This window comes from Engystomops pustulosus, chromosome 1, assembly GCF_040894005.1.
Source record: "Engystomops pustulosus chromosome 1, aEngPut4.maternal, whole genome shotgun sequence".
Lineage (NCBI taxonomy): Eukaryota > Metazoa > Chordata > Amphibia > Anura > Leptodactylidae > Engystomops > Engystomops pustulosus.
In genome coordinates, this window is record NC_092411.1 from 13,285,858 (window position 1) to 13,298,795 (window position 12,938).

The 12,938-nt window shown below is 46.6% G+C and overlaps 1 protein-coding gene across 1 annotated transcript in view; it reads right to left on the reverse strand.

Moving 5' to 3' along the window:
* LOC140064508 (O-acyltransferase like protein-like) overlaps positions 1-12,938 on the reverse strand; it is an 83,389-nt gene that overhangs the window by 10,460 nt on the left and 59,991 nt on the right. The window contains exons 8-9 of the mRNA XM_072111509.1: positions 4,986-5,087; positions 790-955 (exon numbers count right to left, since the gene is read on the reverse strand). Coding sequence (XP_071967610.1) covers positions 790-955; positions 4,986-5,087 — 268 coding nt within the window. The remainder of the gene's footprint in view (positions 1-789; positions 956-4,985; positions 5,088-12,938) is intronic.

Sequence of the window (12,938 nt, forward strand, 5' to 3'; positions counted from 1 at the left end):
ACATGCAGGATATTGGGCGCATGATCGTAGCGAACAGCGGCACAGGAATGCACTTTCGGTGAACTCCTCCGGACGGGTAAGTAAATGTGCCCCATTGGGGCAGATTTACTTACCCGGTCCATTCGCGATCCAGCGGCGTGTTCCCTGCGCTGGATTCGGGTCTGGCCGGGATTGATTAAGGTAGTTCCTCCGCCGTCCACCAGGTGGCGCTGCTGCGCTGAAAAGCATCGGAACGCACTGGAGTTCACCGAGCCGGGCATTTTTTTAAATGCGGCGTTTTTTCCGAATCCGTCGGGTTTTCATTCGGCCACGCCCCCCGATTTCCGTTGCGTGCATGCCAGCGCCGATGTGCCACAATCCGATCGCGGATCGGGCCCTTAGTAAATGACCCCCATTATGTTTGACTGTATCCGAAACCACGATACTTCGTTTCACACTGGTATTGGGTTTAACAGATACGTCGGGGGGTAGGTGAAATCTCCCTAGAACCCCCCCCCCCCTGAATGAGACGTCTGGGGGTCAGATGAAATCTTCCTAGCAACCCCCCTGGATGTGATGCAGGGGGAAGAGGAGCTGCTACACACAAAACTGACTCTAGTAATCTGTTTATCTAGCACTAACTGACTCACTATACTACACAAACTATCTTATCCCTTAATAAGCCTGCTTGTCAACATAACTGCTGCTCTAAAAACTAACAGAGTAGACCCCCCCAAACATGTATCGTATAAACATGGTGGTAAGATTGTATCTTGTCCTACAATCCCAGTGATTGATACACATACTCACAGTCTTCTGAAGTGACATAAAGTTGTTGATGAGCAGGATGTTCGCCCACCAGCCCAGCCTGCAGCTGTCCCAGTGATATTTGAGCATCTCCCAAAAAGCTCCCCATTTCACCAGTGAGACGAGTCCAATAAATATGAGGATGCAAGTCAGATGCAGAGGTTGTATCCTAGAGCGAGAAGGAAATAATCCATCTTATTTCTCTAAAAATTCTATGTTGGCATTTCCAGAACAAGATAATGGAGCCACGATATATGTAGCACAGTGAAGGAAATAATTGCTGGACAATGAAATAAAAATCTTCTTTATTCAAGCATATAAAAATCCATAGTGCATACAGTCACGTAGCCCGATATCTGTCTGTATGCCCTATGGACTTTTACATGCATGAATAAAGAAGATTTTTGATACATTGTTCGTTGGAGCTCTGAAGTCACTTTTTCCTTCACTTTGCTATTATGGCACCAGCTTCGGGGCGGAGATCCGTGAACACTCTGGATGTGTGAGGGTCAGGTGAGCCGAGTTTTTATAATATGGCCGTAACCCACCTACAGCATCAGAGATCTGTGGTGCTGTAATTCAGACATTAAACCCACAGCACCAAGTATAAAGCTACTCAGCCCCCTACCCCCAGTATATAGCCAGCCCCCTGCCCCTTAGTATACAGCCAGCCAGCCCCCTGCCCCTTAGTATATAGCCTGCCCCCAGTATATAGACAGCCAGACCCTGCCCCTTAGTATACAGCCAGCCAGCCCCCTGCCCCTTAGCAAATAGCAAGCAAGTACCCTGTCCCTTAGTATATAACCAGCCAGCCCCCTGCCCCTTAGCATATAGCCAGCCAGTCCCCTGCCCCTTAATATATAGACAGCCAGCCCCATGCCCCTTAGTATATACAGTAGCTAGGCAGCCCCCTGCTCCCAGTATATAGCAAGCCAACCCCCTGTCCCTTTATATATACTCATCCAGTCCCTTGCCCCTTTGTTTATAGCAAGGCAGCCCCCTGCTGCTGAGTATATAGCCAGGCAGCCCCCTGCCCCTTAGCATATAGCCAACTCATGCCCCTTAGTATATAGCCAGGCAGCCCCCTGCCCCTTAGTATATAGCCAGGCAGCCCCCTGCCCCTTAGTATATAGCCAGGCAGCCCCCTGCCCCTTAGTATATAGCCAGGCAGCCCCCTGCCCCTTAGTATGCAGCCAGGCAGCCCCCTGCCCCTTAGCATATAGCAAGCAAGCACCCTGTCCCTTAGTATATAACCAGGCAGCCTCCTGCCCCTTAGTATATAACCAGGCAGCCTCCTGCCCCTTAGTATATAACCAGGCAGCCTCCTGCCCCTTAGTATATAACCAGGCAGCCTCCTGCCCCTTAGTATATAGCCAGGCAGTCCCATGCCCCCAGTATGTAGCAAGCCAATGCATTGTCCCTTAGTATATAGCCAGCGCCCTGCCCCTTAGTATTTAGCCAGCCAGCCCCCTGCCCCTTAGTATATTGCCAGGCAGTCCCTTTCCCCCCGTAGTACAGTCATGGCCAAAAGTTTTGAGAATGATTTAAATATTAATTTTTACAAAGTCTACTGCATGAGGTTTTATAATGGCAATTTGCATATACTCCAGAATGTTATAAAGAGTGATCAGCTTAACAGCAATTAATTACAAAGTCAATATTTGCCTAAAAACACATTTCAACTTCATTGCAGGCGCCTTAAAAGGAGCAGCTAACATGGTGTCAGTGATTGCTCCAGTAACACAGGTGCGGGGGCTGATGAGGACAGGGCTGGAGATCAATCTGTCATGATTAAGTAAGAATCACCACTGGACACTTTACAAGGAGGCTGGTGCTTGGCATCATTGTTTCTCTTCTGATAACCATGGTTATCTCTAAAGAAACACGTGCAGTCATCATTGCACTGCACAAAACTGGCCTAACAGGGAAGAGTATCGCAGCTAGAAAGATTGGTGACTGAGGTGCAATCTATCGCATCATCAAAGAATTGAAGGAGAGAGGTTCCAATGTAACCAAAAAGGCTCCAGGGCCCCAAGAAGGACCAGCAAGCGCCTGGACCGTCTCTTTCAGCTTTGGGATCCGGCTCCCAGCAGTGCAGAGCTTGCTCAGGAATGGCAGCAGGCAGGTGTGAGGCATCTACACGCACTATGACATTGCCGAGACTCCTGGAGCAAGGCCTGGTGTCCAGGAGGGCAGCAAAGAAGCCACTTCTCTCCAGAAAAACATCAGGGACAGACGGATATTCTGCAGAAGGTACAGGGAGACTGCTGAGGACTGGGGGAAAGTCATTTTCTCTGATGAATCCCCTTTCCGATTGTTTGGAACATCTGGAAAACATCTTGTTGGGAGAAGACAAGGTGAGCGATACCTCCAGTCTTGTCTCATGCCACCTGTAAAGCCTCCTGCAACCATTCATGTGTGGGACAGCTTCTCAGCCAAGGGAATCGGCTCTCTCACAGTCTGGCCTAAAAACACCTCCATGAATAAAGAATGGGACCAGAATGTCCTCCAAGAGCCACTTCTCCCAACCACCAAGAGCAGTTTGGTGATGAGCAATGCCTTTTCCAGCATGATGGAGCACCTGCCATAAAGCAAAGGGGAGAACTAAATGGCTCAGGGAACAAAACATAGAGATTTTGGGTCCATGGCCTGGAAACTCCCCAGATCTTAATCCCATTAAGAACTTGGGTCAATCATCAAGAGACGGGTGGACAAACAAAAACCAACAAATTGTGACACAATGCAGCAGTGATTGTGCAGGAATGGACGGCTATCAGTCAGGATTTGGTCCAGAAGGTGATGACTGCTCAAATAATAAACACATACTAACCCGGAGCCGGACTGGCCTCTTTAATACCGCATACCCCAAATATAAATAACCACACAGAAACCATTGCTTAACCATTCTCAATAGTGGGTTGACTCGGGGTCGGCCACAGCTTTATTGAAACCATTGATAATTTAACCATTTCTTTGTTTGAATATATAGACACTTTTAACCATTCCACTTTACATAACACCAGATAACCCCCTGTATGCTGCCATATGTAAGGGCATGTAGGGCAGTGTTACCCCTAAAAAACCGCCCGCTGTGACAAAAAATACACGAAAACGATATAAAAAGGGAGGGTGGGAGGGAAAACCGATGAAAAAGAGGCTGAGTCACTGCTACTCAGAGTATTTGAGCATGTGCTCACCTCCTGTACCGCCCACGTTACTAGCCACACCCCCAGCACATCCCTCTGATGAATAAAGATGAGAGAGGGTAGAGCAACCTCCAATTAAAGGGGCCACACACTTTTTATTGTATTCGGACTGCTAGCCACCTTTGAGCAGTCATTAGCCCAACGGTTATGCGCCTAGGGGCTATCAATGAGAGCTGCCAGGGAGAATTGCAGAGGTCCTGAAGAAGAAGGGGCAACACTGCAAATACTGACTCGCTGCAGTAACTCCTCACTGACAATAAAAGCTTTTATTACCCATAATATGATTGCACTTGTATTTCTTTATGTGATAAAACATCTGACAAACCAGAGGGCAACAGATCATGTGACAATATAATATTTGTGTCATTCTCAAAATGTATGGCCATGACTGTATATAGCCAACCAGCCCCCTGCCCCTTAGTAATTAGCCAGGAAGTCCCCTGTCCCCAGTATAATACAAGCCAACCCACTGCCCCGTAGTATATAGGCAACCAGCCCCCTGCCTCTTAGTATATAGCCAGGCAGCATCATGTCCCGTAGCATATAGCCAGCTCATATCCCTTAGTATATAGCCAGGCAAACCCCTGCCCCCAGTATATAGCCTTCCAGCCCCCTGCCCCTGTCAGAAAGGTGGGTACTGAGTTTATTTTTTTATACACCTAAGTATAAGCCAAGGGAGGCTTTTTCAATACAAACATTGTACTGAAAAACATGGCTTATACACGAATATTCACTTTAAACAATACATTTCTCCAAATTACCCCATAGTAGGCTAAGAGAATATCTTTTGATACTGAAAATACACAAAAGTGGAGGGAAGTGGAAGAATGTGGCTCTAGCCATAGTGTGGTGGTAATTCTGGGGTACTGCAGTTCCGTTCATTTGAATAGTAGTCCTATTAAAACAGCTGATCGGTAGCTTTTGGGTCTCAATTTCCCAGCCATCTGATATTGAAGTGCCCAGTCCCTAAGTGCTTTATCCAAAAGAACTTACCTCATAAACCTTCTGTAGATGTATCTCAGGGCCATGACCAGTGTAACTTTCTGTCCAGATTTTTCTGTTAATGTTAGGAATGACTTTGCTCCTAGAAATCCACTAAAAAGAAAATTGTCAATATCAAAATAGAATTTTATTCCAGATTTTACGGGATTATCCAAAATCTCAGCACATTCAAGTTGTGCAAACGCAAGATGGGAAAGTTTGGAGCAAAGTAAGAGATGATAATATTTTATAGTAATTGGATGGTCTAGGATCAGTATAAAGAAGTAGTGTGGTCTAGGGTCTATATACAGGAGGATTATAATGGGAACTTTATCTGAGATCTCTGCAGAAGTCTGGTCTGGGGACTATTTACAGAGGGAGTCTGGTCTGGGGACTATTTACAGAGGGAGTCTGGTCTTGGGTCTAAATAAAGAGGGTGTTTGGTCAGGGGTCTATATACAGAGGGAGTCTGGTCTGGGGTCTGTATACAGAGGGAGTCTGGTCTGGGGTCTATAAACAAGAAGGAGTCTGGTCTGGGGTCTATATACAGAGGTAGTCTGGTCTTGGGTCTATATACAGAGGGAGTCTGGTCTGGGGTCTATATACAGAGGGAGTCTGGTCTTGGGTCTATATACAGAGGTAGTCTGGTCTTTGGTGAATATCCAGAGGAAGTCTGGTCTGACATCTAAATCCAGAGGTAGTTTGGTCTTGGGTCTATATACAGAGGTAGTCTGGTCTTGGGTCTATATACAGAGGGAGTCTGGTCTTGGGTTTATATACAGAGGGAGTCTGGTCTTGGGTCTATACACAGAGGGAGTCTGGTCTGGGGTCTGTATACAGAGGGAGTCTGGTCTGGGGTCTATATACAAGAAGGAGTCTGGTCTGGGGTCTATATACAGAGGAAGTCTGGTCTTGGGTCTATATAAAGAGGGAGTCTGGTCTTGGGTGTATATCCAGAGGTAGTCTGGTCTGACATCTATATCCAGAGGTAGTTTGGTCTTGGGTCTATATACAGAGGGAGTCTGGTCTTGGGTCTATATACAGAGGGAGTCTGGTCTTGGGTCTATATAGAGAGGGAGTCTGGTCTTGGGTCTATATACAGAGGGAGTCTGGTCTTGGGTCTATATACAGAGGTAGTCTTGTCTTGGGTCTATATACAGAGTGAGTCTGGTCTTGGGTTTATATACAAAGGGAGTCTTGTCTGGGGTCTATATACAGAGGGAGTCTGGTCTTGGGTCTATATACAAAGGGAGTCTGGTCTGGGGTCTATATACAGAGGGAGTCGGGTCTTGGCTCTATATGCAGAGGGAGTCTGGTCTCGGGTCTATCTATATACAGAGGGAGTCTGGCCTTTGGTCTTTATACTGAGGGAGTCTGGTCTGGGGTCTATATACAGAGGGAGTCTGGTCTTGGGTCTATATACAAAGGGAGTCTGGTCTGGGGTCTATATACAGAGGGAGTCTGGTCTTGGCTCTATATGCAGAGGGAGTCTGGTCTCGGGTCTATCTATATACAGAGGGAGTCTGGCCTTTGGTCTTTATACAGAGGGAGTCTAATCTGGGGTCTATATACAGAGGGAGTCTGGTCTTGGGTCTATATACAGAGGGAGTCTGGTCTTGGGTCTACCTATATACAGAGGGAGTCTGGCCTTTGGTCTTTATACAGAGGGAGTCTAATCTGGGGTCTATATACAGAGGGAGTCTGGTCTTGGGTCTATATCCAGAGGGAGTCTGGTCTTGGGTCTATATCCAGAGGGAGTCTGTTCTTGGGTCTATATACAGAGGTAGTCTTGTCTTGGGTCTATATACAGAGGTAGTCTGGCTTGGGTCTATATACAGAGGGAGTCTGTTCTTGGGTCTATATACAGAGGGAGTCGGGTCTTGGGTCTATATACAGAGGTAGTCTGGCTTGGGTCTATATACAGAGGGAGTCTGCTCTGGGGTCTATATCCAGAGGGAGTCTGGTCTTGGGTCTATATACAGAGGTAGTCTGGTCTTGGGTCTATATACAGAGGGAGTCTGGTCTTGGGTCTATATACAGAGGTAGTCTGGTCTTGGGTCTATATACAGAGGTAGTCTGGTCTTGGGTCTATACACAGAGGGAGTCTGGTCTGGGGTCTATATACAAAGGGAGTCTGGTCTGGGGTCTATATACAGAGGGAGTCTGGTCTGGGGTCTGAATACAGAGGGAGTCTGGTCTGGGGTCTATATACAAGAAGGAGTATGGTCTGGGGTCTATATGCAGAGGGAGTCTGGTCTGGGGTTTATATACAAAGGGAGTCTGGTCTTGGGTCTATATAAAGAGGGAGTCTGGTCTTGGGTCTATATCCAGAGGGAGTCTGGTCTGACATCTATATCCAGAGGTAGTTTGGTCTTGGGTCTATATACAGAGGGAGTCTGGTCTTGGATCTATATACAGAGGGAGTCTGGTCTTGGGTCTATATACAGAGGGAGTCTGGTCTTGGGTCTATATACAGAGGGAGTCTGGTCTTGGGTCTATATACAGAGGGAGTCTGGTCTTGGGTCTATGTACAGAGGGAGTCTGGTCTGGGGTCTGTATACAGAGGGAGTCTGGTCTGGGGTCTATATACAAGAAGGAGTCTGGTCTGGGGTCTATATACAGAGGGAGTCTGGTCTGGGGTCTATATACAGAGGAAGTCTGGTCTTGGGTCTATATAAAGAGGGAGTCTGGTCTTGGGTGTATATCCAGAGGTAGTCTGGACTGACATCTATATCCAGAGGTAGTTTGGTCTTGGGTCTATATCCAGAGGGAGTCTGGTCTTGGGTCTATATCCAGAGGGAGTCTGGTCTTGGGTCTATATACAGAGGGAGTCTGGTCTTGGGTCTATATACAGAGGGATTCTGGTCTTGGATCTATACACAGAGGTAGTCTGGTCTTGGGTCTATATACAAAGTGAGTCTGGTCTGGGGTCTATATACAAAGGGATTCTGGTCTGGGGTCTACATCCAGAGGGAGTCTGGTCTTGGGTCTATATCCAGACGGAGTTTGGTCTTGTAAGAAAAAGCAAATGTGGTACAAATTAATACATAACTTTTAATCATACAGATAAAACAATAAATCCTAAAATCTGAATGACGCCGCACAGCATAAACCAATTAATCAGGGCAAGTGTATATGTCACTAGTAGGACAACCGGTTTTTTAACTTTGCATGATTGGTGCAAGTGTATACCTATACAGATAATTAGCCAATGGCACAATCATGTAACATCTAATAGTCAGTAACAAAAACTGGCTATAGCACATTAAAGGAGAAACAATATGAAACAATCTCACCCAGTCCAGGAGTGCACTTGGTATAGGTTCAGATGGTGCGATGGGATGACAGGGAACTTGTAGTCCAGATGTAGCGACCTATCCCTGCACTATCTCACCTATCGCCCCAAAAATTGACTCCCGCCCTGACAAGGGCGGTCCCACACTTGCCCTATTGGTAACACTGTCCCTAGATGTCTGAAGGGTCCAGACAAATGGGTCCCATCCCAACGCGTTTCCCCCCCACTTCTTTAGGGATTCATCAGGGGATGCAGGGAAAGTAGGCTGGCAAAGAAAGAAGGTTTCGAATGCCAGTATTCGACAAGGGTACTCCCTCTTGGTCCTAGGGGGAGCAATGGAGGAGTGGCAGTGGCCGTTCCTTCTAGTGACCCGGCCGAGTTAGGCGTGCGGGTCTCGATGCTGGCGTGTGCAATTAACTACCGCGCATGCGCCATTCAAATAGCGGACTTCCTAGATAGGACCCCGCCCCTCTCTGACGCGCTGTGACGCTGCGGCCGTGTCTCTCAGCTGAGGAGTGGGTAGGTGTGTTCAGCTACGGAGCGGGCATGTGAGGATTTCCCTATGCAGTAGGCAAAGACCTTGTTAACCCGCTGCTGCCCGTTATCGTAGGTATCGATACCGTAGACTGAAAGAGTACTGAACGGAGTTTATTAGGGAAGGACAGTGTAAAAGGGAAATACAAGACAGAAGTATATACAGAGAGGGTACCAACGGAGTAAAAATGGGTAAGTATAGTTATTAGGAGGATGGATGCCAGCTTATAAAAAGCATGCATAACTGATGGTCTCATTCAGACCTTTGGGAGCCACAGTGTCCAGGCGGAATATCCACCTGGTTTCACATTGTAGGAGTATCTTATCCCAGTTCCCCCCACGTATAGGTCTGTGGACCCTGGTGATACCATGAAATTTAAGCACCCTCATCTCCCCTCCATGTTGACCATTAATGTGTCTAGCGATGGGTGTATCATGATGATTCCGAATATCTGAGAGGTGGGCTCCTATCCTCCGTCGGAATTCCATGATTGTCTTGCCCACATATTCCATACCACACTCGCAGATGGCTCTATAAATCACCCCCTCTGTTTTACAGTTAATGAATGTCAAGATATCTATACTTTCACTCGTAACGTTGGACGTGAATGTTTTACAAGTTTTAATAAAGGGACAAGCAACGCATCCACTGCATCGATATGTCCCCTTAACAGTCTGTTGTTCAAGCCAAGTACTTTGTCGATTTGGGACAAAGTGGCTGTGGACGAGACGGTCCCTAAGAGCTTTACCTTTTCTGTAGGTGATAGAGGGGGTCGGTCCGATAGCATCCCTAATGTCAGGGTCCATATAGAGGATGCCCCAGTGTTTAGTAATAATTTCTCGCGCCGCTTGTGCACCATTATCGAAAGTGGTGATAAGTCTAATATGTGCATCATTCTCCGGTCTTTGTTTCGTATCAAGTAGCTCACTGCGATTTTGAGTCAGTGCAAACTTATATGCTTTTTTGAGAACCCAGTCCGGATATCCCTGATGCTTAAATCTGAGTCGCAGATCATCGGCCTGTTGCTTAAATACTCGGTCATTTGAGCAATTACGTCTTAGACGCAAATATTGGCCACGTGGGATCCCGCGTTTCAGGGGGAATGGGTGGCTACTCTCCCACCTCAATAGCGAATTGGTTGCGGTTTTCTTACGGTAAACCTCAGTTTCTAGTGATCCCGCTGGGTGTCTGGAGATCCTGACATCTAGGAAAGCAAGACTTTCGGACTGGGTTTCAAAAGTAAATGTGAGTCCTACATGGTTATGATTCAGGCCCCGTACGAAATGAATAAAATCCTCCTCGACCCCACTCCAGATGATGAATATATCGTCGATATAACGCAGCCAGATGTCTATGGCTGCGCTAGAGGGGTTTGAGGAGTCGGAGAAGACGATGGTCTCCTCCCACCAGCCCAGGAGCAAGTTGGCATAGGTTGGCGCACACGGCCAACCCATTGCCGTGCCCCTGAGCTGGTGGTAATAGCGACCGTTAAAGAGGAAAACATTTCTCTTAAGCCAGAATTCTAATGTTTTTAAAATGAATTCATTGTGCCGTTGACACTCTGTTCCTCTTGACCGTAAGAAATGGGCAATTGCGGTGAGACCTGCCGTATGTGGTATGGAAGAGTACAGCGCCTCCACGTCTATACTCGCAAGGGTGGCATCGTCAGGTAAGTAGATACCCTCCAACCTTCGAAGAAGGTCGGGAGTATCCCTGGTATAGGAGGGGAGAGCTGTAACAAAGGGACGAAGAACCCTATCCAGGTAAATCCCTAGATTTTGTGTTAGGCAATCCACTCCCGACACAATTGGGCGTCCCTTAAGGGGACTATACCCCTTATGGACCTTTGGGAGTGCATAAAACGTTGCCATTACCGGGTTGGATGGCAACAGGAACTTGTATTCATTATCATCTATTAACCCATCATTTTTGGCTTTTGATAGGATTTGATCTAGCTCTTTATGATACGCAATGGTGGGGTCAGTGGATAGAATCTCATAAGCTGACTTATCCTTCAGCAAATCCAAACATAACTCACTATAGTCCGAGCTATCCATTATTACTATGTTCCCCCCCTTATCCGACGGTTTGATTGTCAGATTTCTGTCCTTCTCTAGATTGCCTAGAGCAGTCATTTCTTCCTTAGTACAGTTATAAGGTATATGGGGGGTACTCATAGTTTTAATGTCATCAGTCACAAGTCGAAGAAAGACATCAATTGGTGACATATCCATAAGGGGAGGAGATTTTTTACTTTTAAGTTTGAGGTCAGTAAAGGGACCCAGTCCTCTGGCCCCCTGTTGTTCTTCTGCGAGACCATACAATAATCTTACGTCCGGGAGGAATTCAACTGGTATACCCAGGTCCCTACTCTCCTTCTGTGCTTGTTTGCTGAAATATTTCTTCCACTTGATTTTCCTAATGAACAAATGTAAGTCTTTAATAAAAGTGAACTTATCGAAATTGGAGCTGGGTACAAAAGAGAGACCCTTTTCTAATAATCTGGTCTCAGGAGGGGTGAGTATATGTTTGGACAGATTGATTATCTGGGAGTTGTTGGGGCTGGTGGTGGTTGCCCCTTGGTCCTCAGCTGGTAGGGGTGCTCTAAAAAATCAGAGGTGCCGGTTTGTCTCCCTCTGGAGTGACCCCTCCCTCTCCCTCTGCCCCTCGTTTTGCGTGGGGTCTGTTTAGATGAAGTCTTGGTGTCAGAAAAATCAGTCTCTGTCGAGGATAAGTAAGTATCCGTTCTTCCTTTCGTGTTAATGGAGGTGTAGACCCTGTTGTCCCTGAAGTCCTGCACGTCTCTCATAAATTGTCTGTGTTTCCTATCTTTTAGATGATACTGGAAACGTTCAATAGTCGTCTGCAGTAAAGCTTCTTTTGTTTTGAACTCAGGTTCGTTTTCAAATTTTTTGGTTAGCTCAATTTGTTCAGTCAGCTTACCCTCCAGGACACCAAGGGTAACCCTTTCTTCATCAAGAAGAATTTGCATCAATCTCAACGAGCAATCTGTTGCCTCTTTTTCCCATTTATTTATCAAAGTTGTACTGCGGCATCTCTTTGCAGGTAGCAAAGTGAGCCGCAGACCCCGGGGGACAACTTTATTTCTGATATAATTGTCAAGAGATTGTATCTCCCACCATGAGGTGATCTTTTCTTTATATAATTTAGTCAGTTCCTTAAAAGCGGTATTGAATGTGGGTGTATATCTTTTTTGCGTGAATTCCCTCTCAGAGAATACTTCCTTTGCTTCGTTGGCCCATGTCTGCATGTCTAACCCTTTTGACAAAAATCCTGCCATACTCCGTCTTTAAGTTTGGTCTTGGGTCTATATACAGAGGGAGTCTGGTCTTGGGTCTATATACAGAGGGAGTCTGGTCTTGGGTCTATATACAGAGGTAGTCTGGTCTTGGATCTATATACAGAGGGAGTCTGGTCTTGGGTCTATATACAGAGGGAGTCTGGTCTTGGGTCTATATACAGAGGGAGTCTGGTCTTGGGTCTATATACAAAGGGAGTCTGGTCTTGGGTCTATATACAGAGGTAGTCTGGTCTTGGGTCTATATCCAGAGGTAGTCTGGTCCGAGTTGTATATACAGAGGTAGTCTGGTCTGGGTTCTATATACAGAGGCAGTCTGGTCTGGGATCTATATACAGAGGGAGTCTGGTCTGGGGACTATATACAAAGGGAGGCTGGTCTTGGGTCTATATAGAAAGGGAGTCTGGTCTAGGGATTAGGGGGTCTATATACAGAGGGAGTCTGGTCTGGGGTCTATATACAGAGGGAGTCTAATCTGGGGTCTATATGCAGAGGTAGTCTGGTCTTGGGTCTATATACAGAGGGAGTCTGGTCTTGGGTCTATCTATATACAGAGGGAGTCTGGTCTTGGGTCTATATGCAGAGGCAGTCTAGTCTGGGGTCTATATGCAGAGGTAGTCTGGTCTTGGGTCTATATACAGAGGGAGTCTGGTCTTGGGTCTATATAGAAAGGGAGTCTGGTCTTCGGTCTATCTATATACAGAGGGAGTCTGGTCTTGAGTCTATATGGAGAGGGAGTCTAGTCTGGGGTCTATATCCAGAGGTAGTCTGGTCTTTGGTCTATATACAGAGGGAGTCTGGTCTTGGGTCTATATA